At 39.2% G+C, this 21,594-nt stretch overlaps 1 protein-coding gene and 1 long non-coding RNA gene across 3 annotated transcripts in view; one reads left to right on the top strand and one right to left on the bottom strand.

Moving 5' to 3' along the window:
* The window catches only part of LOC148006238 (uncharacterized), a 901,378-nt gene that overhangs the window by 651,353 nt on the left and 228,431 nt on the right, over positions 1–21,594 (bottom strand). The window lies entirely within an intron of this gene.
* The window catches only part of Elapor2 (endosome-lysosome associated apoptosis and autophagy regulator family member 2), a 192,511-nt gene that overhangs the window by 89,957 nt on the left and 80,960 nt on the right, over positions 1–21,594 (top strand). For both annotated transcript variants that reach the window (NM_001109345.1, XM_087659008.1), the window contains 2 exon segments: positions 14,415–14,610; positions 19,130–19,277. In NM_001109345.1, coding sequence (NP_001102815.1) covers positions 14,415–14,610; positions 19,130–19,277 — 344 coding nt within the window.

The raw sequence follows: 21,594 nt of genomic DNA, 5'->3' as shown, positions 1-21,594 counted from the left end.
ACTCCTTTGGATATTTCCAAAATCATAATTTCAAGAACAGCTTTAAAATACAGCATTTTCCAACCAAGGATAACGATTCAAGATGTTCCATTTAGAAAGTGACCACCAAACCAATTCTGTCTTGTGAACTTAGTTTAATTGTGTGCTTCAGTGTTGTTATATCAGTCAATTAATGATACATGGGACACATGAAGTCAGATATACACTCAGATGTGCACAGAAAGATGTACTATACAAGCAGTAAACATGGATGCGTAGTTTACTTTTGTAACTCCTATGTAGGAGCTAAGGGATTGATCTGACTTTCATGAAATATAACTTTTATACAACTATGCCTGCATACATTTGTATTCTGATCTTTCAATGATTGGTTGTAAATTAATACTCATTTTACCTGGATCAATAAGTGCTATGCTCAGAATAGTTTTACAAGTCTTTGGGTACATACTTTTCTCGTGTTTTTTTTTTTTTCAAATCTTTTTTATGACCCATATCTAATGGTTTCTGAGAAATACGCAGATAATCAATGTGCACTTATATTAGAGAGATATTCCCTTACTTGTAGAGGCAAAGGGAAAATTGTGTTTGCATGTGTGAGAAAAATAGAGAGAGATGTCAACACAATAGATGGCCAGTACAACAGCAAGATAGAAAAACTAGAAATATATTGAACATCAGAATCGCTAAACATGTAAGGCAAACATTGACATTTAAAGAGATAAATCTAAGCCATAGAATAATAGTAGGAGACTTCTGTATTTCGCTTAAGTAATGAAAATCTACCCTAAAAGGAAACTTCTAGAAAAAGGTAGATTTGAAGAGTCCTTAGGCTAGAGGGCCTTGACAGAGTGTTTTATTCAGTTGCATCATGATGTATATCTTCTCAGATACGTGTTGGATGTTCTGAAGGAATACTTGCATGCTAAGTTGTAAAACATATATTTGTTAACTTCATGTAACTATAAAATATAAGTTTATATTTTATAAACTTTATTGTAAAACTGTAAATAAATAAAAACTTCACACACTAAAACTAACCAAATCCAAAGCTTATTCAACTTCTATATAGTTGGGGTAGGTGTTTGGAATGGAATCTGTTGAAACGATTGAAATCTTTTCAAGAATCTTTTTCTAACTATAATGGAATGAAATCAATACCCAAAGAAGGGAAGATGCATAAACACAGGCCACCTGGAAGGTTCTGCTGTTCAGATCAGATCCCTTGGCAGACAGAGTCCCAATAATCACCATCTGAGACTCCAGTTAAGAGCATTAAGAGTCATAAAGGGGTTGGGGATTTAGCTCAGTGGTAGAGCGCTTGCCTGGCAAGCACAAGGCCCTGGGTTCGGTCCCCAGCTCTGAAAAAAAAAGTCATAAAGAATCCCTGGTGGGCTGACCCTCAGAGTGGGAACATGGGAAGATGCACTATGGCTGCAGGCCCCGGAGGCCTCTTCATGTTCAGGGTGAAGACAACCGATGAAACGGCTCACTAGGTTCAAGAGAAGGCCCCAGGCAAAGATGTTTGAACTTACTGGAGAGAGGACCCACTACTATTCATTAATCCTCTGCTGCTGGAGAACTGGGCTCCACAACTGTAGCTTGGGACCCAGGAGTGCAAAAATACACCACAGGGAAGGGCAGTCTTGCCAAGCATTAGAAAAGAGAGTGTCCATAAGCGAAAGTAAAAAAGGCACCTTGGCCACACATCATTTTCAGAGTGGATGAGGGATTTAAACTTCAGACTTGAAAATAAAGTACAAGAAGATCATGGAGGAAATGTATGTATTCTTGGGCTGAACTGGGATTCTTTTGCATTTGACTCTAAGGCTCAGAGGTAAAACCCTAAACATAACAAACTAAAGAACAACACAGTACATTTTGGGTCAGAGGCAACCTAGAGAACTGAAAAAAAGTATTCACAAGGCTAATGGAGGACTTATGATGCCAAACAAACGGGGAATTGGACTATCCAATATCAAACTAAAGCAAGCACAAAAGTTAAAAATATTAGAAAGTGGCCTGAACGTATATAATTATATTTCTCAGAAAGGATATAAAGGGTTGATAACTCTGTGTAGAGTTGTGTATCATCTCTAGAATCAGGGAAATGCAGTGAAAGCCATGGGGGATATGTTATTTATAGCTTTCATGATGGTCATTATTAATCAATAAAAAATCAATGCAGAAACTTGAGAGAAACATAGACCCTTGTATACTGTTGGTACAAATGTAAATTAGTACAGCAACTAGAAAATAGTATTGGGTGGTTTCTTACTCAACTATGAAGAAGGAAAATAGATGGAATTGGATAAAATCATGTTAAGTAATACAACCCACACTGAGAGAAAAATGAGGGTCATGTATTTTCTTGTAGATGTGGAACATTAAAGGGACAAGAGGTGAGGAGCAGGCAAGTGTTAGTAATGGAGAAATACACACGATAAGAATATGTCATATATTGCTATGAAAATGTCACAAAGGAACCTACGATTTTCTGTGATCAATACATACTAATAACATTTTTTAAATCCTGAAGGCAGAATTATCATGCGCTCCAGCAACCCCACTTTTGGGAACTTAGCCTAAGATTTTGAAGCCATTATGTCAGACGGTACCTGACTAGTGGTGTTTACTGTGTCATTATTTATGATTGCCAAGTTGTTGAATCAGTTTAATTATCAAAACATTAATGGAAGGGCGTGAGAGAGAGAGCTTAGTCATGAAGAACTGTTCTTCTGTGGTCAGGATGACAGGAGTTTAGATCTCACCATCTACAAAACAAACCAGAGTCCAGTTCCTAGTAGGGCAGTAGCATGAGAATCTCAGTACCTAACAGAGAAAACACAAGCCCCGGATTCAGAGAGATACTTGCTTCAAGGAGGAAAGCAGAGACTAAATACCTCATACCCTTGTCTGGCCTCTATTAATGAATAAAGATATCTATATCTATATATCTATATCTATATATATGTGTGGTATGTATATGTATATGTATAAATATATATATTCTCACACATATGTATGAATTCCTCTGTACAAAAAATGCAAATGCATGTGTGTGTGTGTGTATGTGTGTGTGTGATTTGTGTGTGTGATATACCTGTACTTGGAAGGCTAGGTAGGAAGATCTCCTTGAATTTGGAGCCAGTCTGGATTATATAAACAGTCCAGAGCAGCCTAGGGTACCAAGTATTATCCTGTTTCAAAAAATAAATTTTAAAAAATAGAAAAAAATTCGATAAATATCAACTATTTACAATGAAATTCTATACTGTCTTCAGAAAGTTATGAATTTTTAAAAATTATGTCATTTTTAAAAGGGAGGGTGATGCTGGAAAGTCGTTAATTGCTCAGGGAATCATGAAGGACACTACAGAAGCAGAGAGAGGCAAACACCACAACCTCAGTTACATTTGCTTACTTGTGAAATCTAAACCAGTTGAAGTCACAGAAGCAGGGAGTCGAATGGGAACATGTTATAAGACACACAGTGTTTCATTTTGTTAGGAAGAATAGATGTCAGTTATTCAGAATAAGAGATATGTTAATTAGTTTAATTCAAATTTTACCTAGAGCATGTATGTCACTACTTTATATACCGTATATATGCAATTGCATTCTGTCACTCTCCATTAAAATCTTAGAGGGAAAAAATCATGCTTGACTACCAGTAAATTTTATAGGAAGTTAGTTATGCTATGAGTTTCCATTGCTACATCCCTACACTGTTGTCTTTTTTTTTTTAAAAGATTTATTCATTTATTATATATAAGTACACTGTAGCTATCTTCAGACACACCAGAAGAGGGCATCGAATCCCATTACAGATGGTTGAGAGCCACCATGTGATTGCTGGGAATTGAACTCAGGACCTCTGGAAGAGTAGTCAGGTGCTCTTAACCGCTGAGCCATCTCTCCAGCCCCACTGTTGTCTTGATAATGGTCCTTACTGGTATCTGATAGCTTAACGTCAGTTCTAACTCATTTGTCCTTATTCCATAATTTTTATTGAGCTTTAATTCATTCATCATCACTTATTAAATATCCCTTATGCTCACTGGCAAGAAGAATAGAAAATTGTGAACATTTTCATGTTTTTCAGAGACCTTCATTTCAGCAAAGGAAAAGTAAATAAAGCCACTGCAGGAAAGGTGTGAAGGGTGGGGGACTGTATTATCCAGGATGACCTCGCCAAGGACAGAAGATACTCAGATGGCATTAAATGCCTCACGGTGAAGCAGATGTGTGTCATCTGTTATCAGCTGAGCAACCTTGGAAAACTATTTATCTTCCATTGGTTCATGCAGGAGAAACATGTATCCTGATTTAGGGCTATAATGGGATTTAACCTCCATACATTTTGGTACCAACCATGTTAACTCACTGAGAACTCCCCGCCCCAAGTGGTTTTTAAAGTTCTTCGTCTTGGTGGCATAAAGTAGCTTGCTGGGGCATAGGGATACATGCTGAATGGAATGAGTCTGGGTTTTCCTGAGTCTTCTGTGAGTACTGCATGGCTAGCTTTCAAGGGAAATGTGAGTGAGTCAGAGATTCTGGTAAATGCCATAGTCTTCTCCTGGGTCATGCCAAGGACAAGGGATTTCAACCTAAAGACAGCCACAGGTTCAGGGATTATGAGCTAAAAATTACAATTCATTTGCCTGGAGTCATAAATACACAGCACTGTTTAGTAGGAATGGTAGATGAAGTACTAAGAATAAATTATCTTTGTGGTGTGACCGACACAAATTTAAATGCTAGATATGCATGACCTAAATTATTTACTTATCACAGCAGCCATAAAACCAGTTTCTATCGTGAAAGATAAAAGTTTTAAAGTTGCCCCCCTAGACACAAAGTTTAGAGCAGAAAACAAAACAAAACAAAACAAAAAAAAAACCCAAACAGGTTAGGCCCCAGAATTGTATGTTCCAAGAAGCCTCTCCTAGGGCTATAGAATGGATAATTACATTGGCCAGCTCAACAGCTTTCTCCCAGAAACTAGCTGACCATAAATCTTAGAGAACAATCTTGAGAAGCAGGAAACAACTTCTAGGAACTAGCGGACCATGAAGTTAAACAATCTGAGAAGTAGGAGACAGCTTCTCCTAGGAAACAATCTTGGGGGACAGAGTTCTTCCTTGTGATTTTTCACTGTTATTCTATGATGCCATCCCTGCCCCCTCGGGTTGTGGTTTCTCCCTTTAAATACCTCTTCTCCCAGCCTCTTGGGGTCGAACTCCACTGCCCCTGCGTGGGATACGAGTCTCGACCCCAGTGCACTGGTTGCTGTCGATAAACCTCATATGATTACAACAAGGACGGTCTTGTGTGAGTTCTTGGGGGGTTGCGTCATCCCGAGACTTGAGTGAGGGTCTCCCCACTCCGGGGGTCTTTCAATCACATCTTCTGAAATGTTTTTAACAGAAGAGCTGAAGCAATGCCTGGTAACACAGTTAGGTCACAGTCAGAACTGAACTGGACGTCAGACAGTTGAGGATGTGGACAACTTTTATTAGCATTAATTTTGATCATATTGTTTCATCTCCCCCAGCTCTTTAAAGATCTTCTCATCTCCCTGCCCACCCAACTTGTTTTTTATTCTCTTTTTCTCTCTCTCAAAGAAGAAAAAAATTAAGAAGAAAAAAATACGGAAAACTAAGGAAAACAAATCTGTAAGACAAAATATTGAACAAACAAAACCAACTCTCTCTTCTCCCTTCTCTGTCTCTCTGTCTGTCTCTGTCTATGTCTCTGTCTCTGTCTCTGTCTCTGTCTCTCTCTCACATATACCTATGGAATCCATTTTGTGTTGGCCAACCCCTGGAATGTGATTGATTTTTCTTTACCAAATTCTTTCCCTTAAGGCTCCGGGATCTATGTGAGAAGGTAGAGGTAAAAAAGAATGTAAGAGTTAAAGGTGGTGGATGAAGCCAAGAAAACAGCATCTTCCAGACAGAACAGGACTGATGGACACATGAACTCTTAGAGACTGACAGCATGCACAAGACCTGCACAGGTTCAAACCAGACAAAGTCCCCAGCACTGAGACCATCTTTTTGTTTGTTTTTTGAGACAGGATTTCTCTGTGTAGCCCTGGCTGCCCTGGAACTCACTCTGTATTCTAGGCTGGCCTTGAACTCCTAGTGATCCACCTGTCTCTGCCTTCTGAGTGCTGGGATTAAAGGCGTGCACCCCCACCACCCAGCTGAAATCATCTTCTTAACCCCACGGTACTGCCCCTTTAGAACCTAGCACAGTGCACACCAGACCAGTGTCATCCCTCCTTGACGAGTGTGTGCTTTCCCTAATAGCTCACTCTTGGTAAAAATCGATATATATACAAGGTAGATAAAATGAAATTTTGAGAAGATTAGATCTAAAGGCTCAGATATATTTTTGTGGGTTAAGTTGGCTTAACATCTCTGCCAACTTTATTTTTATTTGTATGCATTTTCTAGAAAGAGTAGCGTCTAGTAGGTAGAGCATTGAGAAAGTTTATAGTGATGTCCTTATATCCAGAATTAGTTCAGCTAATTTGTGCCTCACATGCCAATGCTTTATATGTAGCATATGCATTCCTTATTTAACAAACATCAAAAATAGGCAGAGTTTTTAATCTACAGGAATTCTTCATTTAGAATTTCATTTTTTTTTCAATGTGGAGTACGCTGTGATGAGACAGCTGGGATCCTCTACTGACTCTCAAGAAGGTTCTAGAATTAGTTCTACAGTACTCTGCCAATGGAAACACTCTGGTGTCCTGAACTCTCGGCATCACTGGATATCAGCTTTTGATGGTGAAACACAAGTATTTAATAAGAATTCATTCTGTGTGGACCCAGACACTTTGTTCTCAGGAGTCTTAGTGGGGGAATTCTGGCGTTCATTTCTAGATGGGACCTTGAGGGTACTCGACGTCCCATAAGTGGCAGGTGAGAGGCTGGAGTGGATGACAGCCTTAAGAGATGAGATTTTTAAAAAAATGAGAACAGCCGGAGACAGGTCTATGGCAATAGTCATGTTTGATGGGACTGTGGTTAAGGGAGCTTATCTGAATAAAAGGTTTCCCAAGGAAGGGAGGGAATTTAGCTCTCAAAACTACAGTAAGGTTGGAGAGAGTCTCAGGAGGGAGAAGATGACGGGTATTTCTAAGGACAGAGGTGCTAAGAGTAGAGTGTTGGGGGCATAACCAGAGCTGAGAAAAACAATTTCATAGATGTGTTGCTTTGTCTCCTTTGTTGAGTCCCCAAGTCCTCTACACATATTTCTTCTGGTAACCTTTGCCATTATTGCTTGTTTCCTTCCCTCCCTTCTCCTCTCGCCTCCTTCCTCTCTTCCTTTTTCCTCCCTCCCTCTCCTCCCTTCTCCTCCCTCTCCTCCCTCCCCTTCCCTCCTCCCTCCTCCTCCCTCCCCTTCCCTCCTCCCTCCTCCTCCCTCCCCTTCCCTCCTCCTCTCTCTCCTCCCTCCTCCTCCCTCCCCTTCCGTCCTCCTCTCTCCTCCCTCCCTCCTCCCTCCTTTCCTCTCTCTTCCTCCCCCACTCTCTCCTTTTCTGTCTCTTTCTCTTCTGCACCTTAGGTCATCTTGTTCTCAATGAACTGAGACTTGTCCCCTTCCTGATAAAATATCGATGTCAGCAAACCACAGTAGTACAAATACATTTGTGTTTTTCATTGTCTTTTAAAGGTGAAAACTACCTTCGCTTACCCTGAAAAGAATGGAATCTTCTTAGGTATTCTGTCAATTTAATGAGGATTGTCTGCTGTTTTACATTGCTCGGTTTCCCTGGCTGATAGGTTTTGTATTCAGGACTTCTGCCTGACTTGACCATGTGAGGATGTGTATGAAGGAGATGTGTTGTGAGAATCAGTGTTTAGATAGGAGAGGCAATACTTTACTAATGTTCCTTAGAATGGCAGTTGAGAGTTCAGCTAGAATTGGTTTTATTAATGTGCCTTTGTGGATCTCTTTGCTAATCTTTATTTTGTACAGTAGGAGGTGAAAATTTTTATCCTCTACGGTGTTTCCAACTAAAACCTTAGAAATTCCATCTCTGTGGTCCACATTTTCTCTTAACAGGAAGTTAGATATCGTTACTGGTAGGATTTGACTTTGAAAGTCCAGTTCTGATCATTCAGCCATATGTGGCCTCTGCTTGCATGGTAGCTGCACACATTACTCCAAGTAGCTTTGTGGCCATGCTAGACCTAGAATTCATGTCTTCGGATTTCCAGGGCAAAACTTTTCCTAATGCTGTCATTTCTGCGTTAAGGGGAAGCAGTGGCTTTCTCTGTTTCACTGTAGTAAACTCTTACAGCATCATGGTCCCAAGAACTTTACACTTGTGAAGCAGGAGGCAGATTCTGTTGGACAGCATCTGCTGTGAGTGCCTATAAAGATGTTCAAAGAGGTGGACAGTGCTATGCAGGTACAGATTCGAAGGCTCGTGGAACAGCCACAAAAGATCTCCAAAGTCCTTTAGCCATCCTGATAGAAGATGATTGATTAACTATCACAGATTCACTTTTACATGTAATGAACTCAGGCCTTAAAACCAATAACTTAGAGATTACAGCGGAGCTCTAAAACAGCTTGTTGATGCTTTCTGTGCAGTTTTTCTTGGGGGACAGATTCTATTCACAGAATCTGGATAAGTTGTCTTCTCTGATTGTCGTCCTGCTTTAGATTGAACGTGACAGGCAATTGACAGTTCACTGCCAGCCCTCCTTGGAGGAAAATGTCTTCTTAAGGTAAGTGGACTGTCATTAGTTAAGAGGGACACGCTTTCCCTTTAAGTCAAGAGAAGATGGTCTCCTGTGAATCAGAGAGATGGCAAGAAATAGCCTGTTTCAATGTGATAACTTGGTTTCCTTCTCATTTTTTTTGGAGGAGAGAGAGAGAGAGAGAGAGAGAGAGAGAGAGAGAGAGAGAGAGAGAGAGAGAGAGAGACAGAGAGAGAGAGAGAGAGGAGTGAGAGAGAGAGAGAGAAAGAGAATTATTTTTTTCTGCTTAAAAACTGCACAGATACAATCTGAAAGGGAGCGTATGGAAGTGCCCCCCTCATTGCTGGTCAGGGAGAGGCAGGGGTTGAGAACGCAGTTCATTTTTTCCCAGATACCTCCTCTTCTTCTTCCCACTTCCCTAGGAGCCTTATGATCACAAGCCTAGGATACAACTAAGTATTGATTATTTGATGACCGTAATCAGTTGGTTAAATTAGAGATGGAAGCAGGCCCTGTAACTAGTCACAATGTCCCTTCTTCAGCCCTTTATCTACCATTGTGACTGTTATTAACAGTTGCAAAGGTCTTCTTTCACGGGAAAACCGATGACTACGACTCTGATAGACTGTATTTTACTAAACGAGATGAATCACTTGGAGAACAGTCATTACGCCAATGCTTCTTGATTCAAGATATAACATTTCTCCACAAATATATAATTATATATGTTTAGGTGAGATGAGCTTTTTATCAATTTAAGCTCAGACAAATGAGATGTAGCTATAACTGATTTTGAGGAAGACCAGGCTGTTGTAGCAGCTTTGTAAGCATAGAGACAGAATTAATCCTGTCTTCTTATTTGCTACCATATCCCTGGTGCCTAGTTTTTGTCTGCCAAATGCTAAATACTAAAAAGTACTTGCTGCTGCTTAAATTAAGCTTGTTATTGTGATACCTATAATAAGATTACATAGTCCCACTGTATTGTCAACATCCCACTAAACAAGCAAGTCAAAAATTCTTTTATGGCTACTATTACTGCTTTTTATGGTTCAGAAAACATATTTTAGTAATGTAATAATTGGAATGAAAATAGCAAAAATAAATGATTTATGAATACATGTAATTTATAGTCATAGTCTTTTAAAACACAAGGTCTCTCGATGGAGAAAAAACTAAAACCAAGAGTCTCTAATAAAAGATTAAAAATAGACTTTTATTGATGGATATAAATCACAGAGGATAGTCAGCTTATAAACAATTCAATTTAATTACTGTTTCTTGGCACATTTTACTTGCATAATCAATGTAACATCTTGACTTTTTAATATCACAGTCTATTTTCCACAGAGACTTCAGTTTTCACAGTCTCTTATTGATTCTCCTTAAGAAGACTTAGGAAGAGGATGTGATGTTTCCAATGGAATGTAAGAAAATAGAAACTTGCAGGGCCAAGAAAGCTGCCCATAGCTTTGTCCTTTGGTAACAGACTAATAGAGTGTTTTCCATATCTGGTTCTTTGCACATGTGTTTGGGCCCCCTCAGAGTCACTGTTGTAGAAACAGATGTCTAGAAAGCAAAAGCAGAAGCCAAGGAAAAGAATGGTGAGTGAGTGTATAGCCTTCTGGGCAAGCGTGGACTTTAGGAGGTTGAGTTAAATATTGCTCTTCCTGAGCTTGAAGGGGCTCGAGACCCCATATGAACAACAATGCCAACCAACCAGAGCTTCCAGGGACTAAGCCACTACCCAAAGACTATACATGGACTAACCCTGGGCTCCAACCTCATCGGCAGCAATGAATATCCTAGTAAGAGCACCAGTGGAAGGGGAAGCCCTTGGTCCTGCCAAGGCTGAACCCCCAGTGAACGTGATTGTTGGGCAGAGGGTGGTAATAGGGGGGAGGATGGGGAGGGGAACACCCATAGAGAAGGGGAGGTGGGGGTTAGGGGGATGTTGGCCTGGAAACCGGGAAAGGGAATAACAATCAAAATGTAAATAAGGAATACTCACGTTAATAAAGATAAAAAAAAAATTGCTCTTCCTTTTGCTGCTGTGGTAAAGCTCTCTGAAATCCCAGACCATGGCCACTGTTAAATAGTGGCAACCTTAGACAAGAATGTCTCTACCTCTCTGTCTCTGTCTCTATCTGTCTGTTTCTCTGTCTGTCTGTCTGTTGGTCTGTCTGTGTGTCTCTCTGAGTCTTTGTGCCTGTCATTGGCCCTGTCTGTTTCTGTCTCTCCTCCACCCACTCCCCTGCTTTTTGTTCTTCCCAGTGGGATTGAATTCAGACGTTCCTAGCAGATCAGCCAAGAGCAGTTCTGGGTGTAGCTGATGATATTTCCAAAGAGAATTGAGGGAACGGAGAAGACCCATCCCTAATGTGGGTAGTACCATTTCATAGCCTGCCACCCAGCAGCAACTCTAGGCATTCTCTTTCTTATTGGCCAACAAGATGTGATGAAATCTGTTCTGCCATGCTCTCCCTACTGTGATAGACCAAAACCTGTGAAAGTGAGCCAAAATTAATCCAAGCTTCTTTAATTTGTTTTGTTTAGATATTTTGCCCAAGCAGTGAAGATTAACATATTCCTTCTTTCAAAACTCTAGAATTTGCTAATTGTCAATTTGATTCAGTTATTGTAGGATTCCAAGGTTGTCACAAAAGCTCATTTTTAACTTTAGAAATGACCAATTAATTAAAATGAAATATAATCAAACCATAGAGCACCTTATATCTAGAAAAATTTCCACCACCCTGCCTAATTAAATAATCCTGCTATAATAACAGACAAATAAACAAAACAAAAAATAACAAAGAATGCTATCACTGAGTTTGTGTGATACAGAGTCCAATTAAAGCCTGAGTGCCAAGACCAGTGTTGAAAGAGAAAATGAATGATGCTCTGAGGGTGTCAGGAAAGCAAATGCAACGAGTGCTAGCAGAGGTAGGCGTTGCTAACCCTCAGTATAATCTCATGAAATTAATTAGATTTTAATCAGAATGTGTAGTTCCTCCTTTGACATGTGCCTGCTAGGATGAAAATAAAAGGCACTCTGTATAGAAACAAATGATCAAAAGATGAAACTCTTTAGGTCATTTTAGCTTTCCTGTCAAGGTCACACACCCATTGAACTTAGACTGCATAGTCATTCTGTAGAGACAAGGTATCATCAGCCTAGTGGCAGTATTATTATTTACAGGTTTCTGATATGAGTAGTGTCCAACAAATTATTTGCAACATATGCCAGGCATATTGAACAATGCTCCATTTCCCTATTCCCATAATTTTTTGAGGCAGATACTACTTTTATCTTCCATTCATAAACACAGTTATTAGACTTACAGAAGTTAGGAGCTTGCTAAAGTATTTCTCAAACACATGTTTTAGGGTTAATATATGAAATACTCTGAAACATATGAGAGTGGGAAATTATTTTATGGCACAGGTGAGCATTGTGTAAAGCTGACAGGGAATGAATGGTGGGGGGAAAGATGGCATTGAATTAGTTAGAATTGTTTCTCTTGGGTCACTGCCATTGTATGACTTGCAGTTTCTTTAAAGTAAGGTAGTACTTTTAGAACCAAGCAATCTAGACTGAATGGTATTTTTGCTGTCTGTTGACTGGGTAGTTGGTTAATCTGAGTATTTAAATATACTGTGGCTCAGTTTTCTTACTTGGTTTATGTACATAATAGCTTCTTCCTTCATGAATTTATTGCAAATACAGTCAATATTCATGATTTATGGGCTCTTTTTGCATAATTTATTCATAACCCTCAAATCCATATACTTAGCGCTTTCACAATAATTTGCAGGCCTAATGAACTAGTTAGCTTTTTGTTAACTTGGAACAAGCTAGGGTCATCTGGGAAGAGGAAACTTCAAATAAAAAATTACTTCCATCAGATTGGATTGTAGGCATGCCTACAGGACATTTTTTTTTTTTAAATTATTGATTGGTGTAGAAAAATTCAGCCAACTGTGGGTGGTGCCATTCCTGGGCTGGTGGTCATGGGTTCCATAACAAAGCAAACTGAGAGCAATCCTGTGAACAGCACCCCTCCATGGTCTCTACTCCAGTTCTTGCCATCATGGTCCTGCCTTGGGCTCCTCCCCTAACTTCCATTCTTGATGAATTATACACTGTAAGGTGAAACAAAACATCTTTATTAATTGCTAATCAATTGAAAAGGTCGACTTTTGATTTCAGAGTAAGCTGTCTTCCAAGATAATTTTTCATGTTACTTTGTTGTTGCTGACATTCGTTGTCATGTTAGAGGACTGTTGTTCGCCTCTGAGTTTACTAGACGATTCGAACTCATTGAAATTAAAATTGTTTTCCATAACTCCACTCCCTAAAACTAGCAGCCTGTGATGAGCATGTGTGGTATGACAGTGTAGTCATGCTTACTACTTTGTGTTGCGTTTCATTTTACTTAACCCTGTGAGGCTATCTCAGAAACAAAACACTTGGAGAGACCATTAATATATCTAGTGCCACAAGATCAAGAAGAAATACAATATCCTTGCTCCAAGACAGTCTTCCTTCCTTGTCTCTAGAATAATTTTGATCTCACAGTTGGCATTCACTATTTTCTGCCTGACCTTTGCTAATATTCTATTTTACTGGTTTTAGGATATTGATTTGAATGTAAAAAGTTCACTGAGCGGCATTGTTAGGCTTTTCTAAAGAGAACCATTATTTTACCTCAGTGCGTAAGTAGGTGGATGAGTGTGTGGGTTTGAGCTGTAATTCTTTAATTAGGTTTTTTCAAAGACAGCTTGTTTTTATTTCTGATTAAGTCCTCCACTGTATTAAAAGAGGATGGCGCCTCCCTGTGAGGTTTTGCTGCCTTCCTTGGCTGGGGGATTTCCTCTCATCAGCTAATTTGGACATTTTATTTTGTTCTTATTTCTTTAATGCCCTGATTAAGGGATTAGATAGTCTCTTTCCAGCTCTAATTCTACCCCCGCACGGGGCCATGTACTTTGGAAACATTGATTTGTGTTTGTTTAATGAATCATAGCTTAGCAGCAGAACTACTGGCTTAATCCAACTCCTAAAACGGCAGAGAACTTGGCATTGGACAAGGACGGGGTTGGTATAAGTGGCCAGGTTGCCACTGGGGGTATTGCAAAGGTGGAAGATGTTTAAAAGGCTCAGCGTGGGGATATGTTGCTTAGCTACTGCACTACTCTCTGACATGGCCTTTACTCTGTTCGTCAGCATCTCATTTGGGCTTAGCACATGCTAAGTACAACTAAGAATCCCAAAATAATGACCCTTGTTTCTGTTGGGAAGCAGCCCTTCCCTTCACTAGTAGTCTCTCTGTGTACTTTAGTGTATGCTGTGAAGAGCGGACTGTTAGACCACAGAGTATATGGCATGGATGAGTGGGGTAGAGTAATCTGCCATAAAGATGGTGATTTTTACATAGGAACTAGTGTTGTCCAGATAGGGAAGGCCATTTGTCCAACATCTCTGGAAAGAAAAGAGGCAGTAGAAAAAGAGAGGATTAATTTGCATTTTGTTTTGATCAATGGGTAAGTAGCATGAAATAGGTTGAGGAAGAAATGTATAGTGCAAAAAAAAAGCAGTAATTGGAAGGATTTATTTAGGGTCCGATGTGATCAGACAGTTAATGGGAGACACCAGTGATGATGGTTTTCTCTTCTTCTGCTTTCCAGCTTTCTCCTGTGCTTCTGGAGAGTATCTAGAAATGAAGAACCAGGTATGCAGTAAGTGTGTCGAAGGCACTTACTCCCTGGGCAGTGGCATCAAATTTGATGAATGGGATGAGTTGCCGGCAGGATTTTCCAACGTTGCAACATTCATGGACACTGTGGTGGGCCCTTCTGACAGCAGGCCAGATGGCTGTAACAAGTAAGACCCCAAAGGAACCTTTGGACTTGGACACTTGACAAAGGTGTAGTCGTTCCTCTCTAGACAAAGTTGAGGATAGGTTTAGTTCTGAGGAGGATTTTAGATGAGTTCAGGGAAAGGGTTTTAGGGGTTTTTTTGGGCGGGGGGAAAGGATTTAATAAAGAAATTCTATATTTACATAATTTCCATACCCTATCCTCCCTCTAATTCCACCTGTGTCCTTCCAACCCTTTCATTCATGTCATCTTGTTCTTTAATTATTATTACAGACCTATCAAATCATATACACATATGCTGCTGAGTCCATTGAGCATTGTTAAGACGTGTATGTGTGGAGGACTGACCATTTGGGATTGGATAGTCTAATGGGGGCTCATCCTTGAGAAAGAATGGCTTTCTTTCTTTGAGCAGCCATTAATTTCTAGAAGTAGTGCCTTGAGAGATTTCTTTCATCCACATTGTCATGTTAACTCCTGTTGCCATGGTGCAGATATTGTATAGGCAGCCATATTGTCGAGATCTCATGGGTGCAGCTTACCTTTCATGTAACGAAGATGCTACTGTGTAGCAGATGTCCTGGCCCTCTGGCTCTTACAATCTTTTCGCTTCCTCTTCAGTAATAAATCTTTACTTAAAACACACACACACACACACACACACACACACACACACACTCTTAGTGAAGTTACATCACTTGGGTTATAATGTTCCCTCTCTCCAAAGAGCCCTCTATATCTCATAAAAACCCACGCATGGGAAACTTCCCTGTACGTTTTATTTTCATTTTATTTTTTACTTTTGGTCAGGGGAGTCTAAGTGACCTTTCCCCGTCAAATATGGGCTATTGTATTTTATTATTTTATTTCTATATTATATCATTATTATTATTGTAGGCCGAAGAGCAATCTATTATTATTGCCCTTGGCTGCCTCTCAGAACTTGAAATTTAGATTCAGTGGCTGAAGACACCACACACGTTTGAGCTGGAAGAGGCCAAGCTTTCATAGCATCTGAAGGCACTGTGGAGGCTGCCAGTAAAGGAAAACAATCAGTAGCCTTACCCAGCTGTAAAACCTATGAACTACAATGGCTAGCATGGTAAGCTAGTCCAAGAATATAATAGTGGCCCTTTTATTGGCAGTAGCCAAGAACTGTCTAATTGGGCTCAGACCCCGCTCAATAGAAGGGAATCCATGCCTCATATTGTAAATGGCACTATTTAACTAGTAACTAGTAATGAGCAGTAGGGACTATTCATGTTTGATGAGATCATGGTCCCTAGATGAGAACCTATTGCTGCCACTTTCCTAAGCCAGTATAATTTCTAACTATATTTTAAATACTTATGTTTATATCCCCAGATAGTTTAGCCCTCACCCCTCAGAGAACAATTGATTACTGGAAGATCAACCTCCGTGGATATGATTCTTACACAAGCCCTGTCCCAAGGCTCAGAGATATCTTCATAGAATGGTATTTTTTTTTTGGACAGTCATTACAAAGAACATAGCTAAATTTTTAATGAGATAATAATTGGCCTCGCAATATAATAAATAACATGTGCAGAATGCAATAGAGCTATTAGAAAATTAGTTCATTATCTTATGTTTATAATCAAACTTAGGCAGTAGTATTTCTACTAATCTTTAATTTTTCAAGGAAAAATATACTTTCTTTTTACTTTTTTTTAAATGTTTGACCTTCATTTAGACCTTGATTATTTCCTGGGAGAGAGTGGGTTAAGGATCCAAGATAGTAAGGTCCTTTGCTTAACTGCTAAGTGATCAATGGCTTTGCATATGACAGCATTGGAGGAATATTAAATTCTCTTGGGGAAAAAAGGATTTATTGTATTTTTGTGAGATGCTGGCACTCCCTTCTGTTCTGGGCATTGACTATTCAACATTTCCTGTAATGTTGCTGGGTTTAGGAAAATCAAACTTGAAGTAGAAAGTAGATAAGCTCTGGCTGCTTTCTGACAAGAATGCTTCCTCCGGCACCCAAAGTCTTTATCATTATTTAGCCGATATGTGTTTCTAGGCTTCTCCCCATTCCCTCCTTCTTCCTGCACACAATATCCTTCCTTTCCTCTAGTCTTCTCCTGTTCTCTCTCAGCTGAATGGCAATAATTTATTTTCTCTTTAGCAAATTAGGTGCGTGCATATGTGTGTGTGTGTGTGTGTGTGTGTGTGTGTGTGTGTGTATGTGTGTGTGTTTCTTAGTCTACGAATTTTTATGACACCTGAGACTGAGGAGTTTTTAATGAGATTTATTTAGTTTAATTTTGCAGGCTCAAGAGCGTAGTGTTGACATCTGGTGAGGACTCCATATATCTTCAAACCACAGTCCAAATGAAGGTACAGGCTGGCATGAGTGAAGAGAGAAATGTTTAGTGAGAAATGGAGTAAGCCCTTCCCAGGCCTCAGCTCCCCAGACTCTACACAGTGTCCAGACTGTGTTCATTATTTTTCTTGAAAAGATACTTAAGAGCAAGCAAAAGGAGCAAAGACTTGTTTTGCTAAGCATCTTAGTCCACACCGTGAAGGCTGGGGGTGGGAACAAGACTTAGCAAACAGCAGCAGAACAGATCGTTAACTATAGGAGCCAGGGCAACCTAACGCTCCCAAGAACATGCCCTAAGTGATCAAGCTCTACCATGGTCTGCTAAGTGAACATGCACTACATGGTCTACCTTCCAACCCTCCCTACCTGGGATAACTCTCAACGGTCTATTCGGGATTGGAATCTATTCATGGATTTATTAAGTCAAAAAAGCCTAGTTCTTGAATAGTCTCTGATAAAACTTGCACAGACACTCCCGAAGAGATGCTTCAGGCCATTCTCAAGTCTAATTGAGTTGACAAACAAAAGTAACCATGACAGAGCCACTGCCAATGTTTAGTCCTCTTAGACTGAAAGTTCATTTCAGTGTGGACTTGGCAGAGCACAGCAACAGGCTTGCCTACGATACCTTAGAGTAAGGCTCTGGCAGCCTGGGATGGGACACCAGGTCCCTGTTTTGCTGAACTTGAACATTCACATTTTTTTTCTAGTTTTACAATATAGCTTCTTTAGTATAATAATTTTCTGAAAACAGATTTCGGTTGAGTCTTGTATTCTTCTGCTCCCCACCCATCTGGCATTACATTTTCTTTATTTATTTTTAATCAATTGGGTCATAGTGATGATTTAATTCCTGAGCCCAAGAAATCCTTTATACATTATGGACACAAAACTTATACATGTGTATCTATGCACTATTTACTGTATATTGTATATACATATGTGTGTGTTTATAATATCTCCTTCAGGTCTGTGGCTTTTGACTTTTTCATTGTCTTAATGATGTTTGATAATTAGAAATTTAAAATTTGAAAAAGTGTTATTTATCATAATTTTTTGGGTTTTTTTTGCAGTTTTTTTTTTTTGTTTTGTTTTTCCCTGCCCTGCTTTTGTTGTGTTAGGATCTCTTAGCTAACCCTAGGTTTTGAAGACTGTCGATTAGAGTGTAGATTCTGATTGTCCTGTAGACAGGGTTTCATCTTATAGATTGTTATATTTAGAACAGCAATGCACATTAGCACCTTTTTTTGGTACCTCTGTCAGATAGTGTGAAGAATGCTGTGAACCCTGACACACACCAGGGTTCTGCTTGATACAGCCATTGCTCTCAAGAAACTCTTAGGATGCTTCAGGAGACCCATCATTAACTCAGTGGTTGAGAAGACTTTGGCTTCTATCAAATGACTTCAACAGTTTAAGAGGCCAGCTATCATATAGCTTTGTGTGTGTGTGTGTGTGTGTGTGTGTGTGTGTGTGTGTGTGTGTGTGTGTGTGTGTGTGTCTATAAGTCAAACTCAGATGTTGTTTGAAAGAGTAACTCTACTTGAAGCTGTGAATCTTAACATTAGTGATTTTGGTTTTGGTAAACAAAACAAAATTTCTACCAAATTGATCATATAGCCTTACAAAGATTTAATATGTCATATGCTATAAAATAAACCTTTTTATATAGTTACTATATATGTATATATTTATGTATACACACATATACATATAACTATATAAATAATTCTTTCTCGTATGTGTATGATTTCAGGGCTGACTTCTTAGTAATGGATAACCAGTTAGGGGTTCATCCCTGGAGAAGCCTAGGTCTCCTTCTCTCAGTAGTAGTTAGTTAACTGTAGTTTCTTGTACATGAACCCCTTCCATGTCTATTGGTGTTGTTATTGTTCTGAGGGCAATTTGAGGGGCTAGAAGGGAACAACATAGGAAGAGTTGGAGAGAGGAAAGGAACAGGAGAAATGTCATTTTAATTAAAGTAAAAACTAATGTAAATTAAGTACAAAAGGAACTTCTCAATGGTAGAGTTGAACCGTTGAATTCTGGCAAAGCTCGTGTTATCCACTTCGTTTGGCCCATGAAATCTACTCCTGATTAAGTCATTCTGTGGGAGGAGTGTGGCTAGAAGAGGTTTCTGAGCTTGTACAAAAAATGTTTGTTTCTGTTTTCACAGCTCTTCTTGGCTTCCTCGTGGGAACTATATAGAGTCTAACCGTGATGACTGCACTGTGTCTCTGATCTACGCTGTACACCTTAAGAAATCAGGCTACGTCTTCTTTGAGTACCAGTATGTGGACAACAACATCTTCTTTGAGTTCTTTGTAAGGCTTTTCATATTCTAGAATTAGATTTTTAAGGAACATTCATATAATTGTTTCTACTCCCCCCCTCCCCCTGCCCATTCTACTTTATGCCCTTGAACTTTTTGGAGGGTGTTAATTGCATCTTTCAATGTTCAAAGGAAGCCCTGTCCCAGTGGTACTTAGTGTTTAAGTCAATCTTTCTTCCCTTTTCACAGTTTTCTTGTGGAATGACGTTGGCTTGTTTCACTTCTGGTTGTGTTCCTCAGGTGGCTATTTGGCTTAGACTGTACATCACAAATAATTTTTCCAACACTCATTTATTCTTTGTTGGCCACAGAGGCTATTGTTTTTCTATGTGTTGTGTATGTAGAGGGATATCAATGTTTGCATGTCCATAGATGGAAGAACATGCATGTGTATGTGGGGAGGACAGAGGTTGATGCTGGGAGTTCTCGTCTGTCACCCCCATTTTACTTTTGTGAAACAGAGTGTCTCATTGTGGCTGAGCTCACAGATTGGGCAGTACTGGCTGGCTAGGTAGCTCTGGGCATCTGGTCTTTCTCTGGTCTGCCAGTGCTAGAGCTGGTTACCACCACAGCCACATTTTACACATGCTGGGGATCTATGCATGTCCTTGTCATGATTACATAGCAAGTACATTACCCATTGAGTCATAATAACAGTTTCTATTATGTTAAAATTATATTAAAATATTTTGATTTTGCTAAATATTTTCTTGCAGTAAGTCAGTAAATATTTTCTAGCTCACTATAGTTGTTTATTCAAAGTTATTTAAAAAATAGAAATGGCTGTATTTTCTGATTCTGTGACTTTTGGACTTTCGAAAAGACTCCTTGGATGAAATACTTGGTATGTCCGTCATGAGCTTAAGTAGAATTACGGAATCTAAGATATAGTTATATACTAACAGAATAACTGCAGAGGCTATTTAACGGATTGAAGCTGTATCTGATCTAGTAATATTTACTATGACTGTTACTTTAATTCTTGAGAAAACGTTTTCAGATGGACTTACACCAGGCACAATGTTTGCTTTGTCATCAATGAGAAAAAAATGTATTTCTGTGACCCAGCCTTTAAGAAAAGAATATACTAACAATTTTAAAAGAAATTTCTATTGCTCTAGGTGATAAGTATTTCTAAATCAGTAATTGTAGTTTCTATATCAGAAGTTCGATGGTAAGAAATATTTCCCATTACACTTTCCTTTGAAGTAAAGCGATTCTGGCTCTGGTTATAACTATGTAATTATTAGCTGTATCCTCTTGAGCAGGTAGACTAAGTTTCCGGCCCTCACTGCTCCCTTCTGTGAGGTGAATTGTTTGGTAAAGCCCTTTGAGGAGCTTCTAGTATGGATATCCTTTCATGTTTTAGACTTTTAAGCAACGTTTAGACAGGTTTCCTTTTTAAAATATATCAGGTTTGCAAAAAAGAAAAAAAAAGCTTGTGAGAATGAATGAGTATTTCTTGGGACATTTCAGCAGTGTTGCAGAAAATGAATAAACTCAGGAAGTGAGACAAGGGTCTAATTGTTGTGAATAGGCAGCTCTTTTTATTTCCCAACAAGTCCCCTGAGAGCAGTCAATAAAGGTGCCTTTAGGGCATGGCACCCCATTACTTCCTGTCAGTGACGCCTGTGTCTTTTGGTTTAGAGTCTGACAGGGGTGGCAAGCTCATGCTGGTCCTTCCTATTGCACGTTTATAGGTTGGGATTCACTCAGAAGGTGAACACTCCTCAGTCATCATTAATCAGTGATGAAAAGGAAGTGTTTGAAGAAAAGAAAGATGTAGGCGGACGGAGAAAATAAATATATAGTGTATAATGTGAAGTAATGAAGTGCTGAGTTTGACACTCAGTGTGACTTTACCTCAGCAAAAGAAACAGTTGTTTCTTTTAAAAATGATGAAGCTGAAACCTAGAGGAGTTATTGGTTCATGATACACTTTAACTTGTTTTAAAATGAGTAATAGATTTCACTTCTTCACAGTGGAGGGGATTGTCACGATCACATGATACCTGCTTTGGTGTGTAAAAAAGCCTCTAGCATGTGTATTTGCTGTCCACAAAAGGTATATTCAGATCCCGTCACTTCTATGAAATGGCTTAACACTGGTGTCATAGTGGTCATGATGGTCAGAGAAGAAACAGGGCACACATTCATTTAAAGAAACTATTAATTGGATAGTCTCTTGATATTTGGATCACCAGTGGGACTGCTTTCTAGTTAATACGTCTTTAGAAAGCTCTTTTAGTGAAAACACTCTAAGCTTTGTAACAGGAAAATAAGGAAGGCATCCAGAACAATCTACAAAA

Source organism: Rattus norvegicus, chromosome 4, assembly GCF_021556685.1.
Source record: "Rattus norvegicus strain SHRSP/BbbUtx chromosome 4, alternate assembly SHRSP_T2T, whole genome shotgun sequence".
Taxonomy (NCBI): domain Eukaryota; kingdom Metazoa; phylum Chordata; class Mammalia; order Rodentia; family Muridae; genus Rattus; species Rattus norvegicus.
This window is presented reverse-complemented; position numbering and strand designations above follow the sequence as displayed.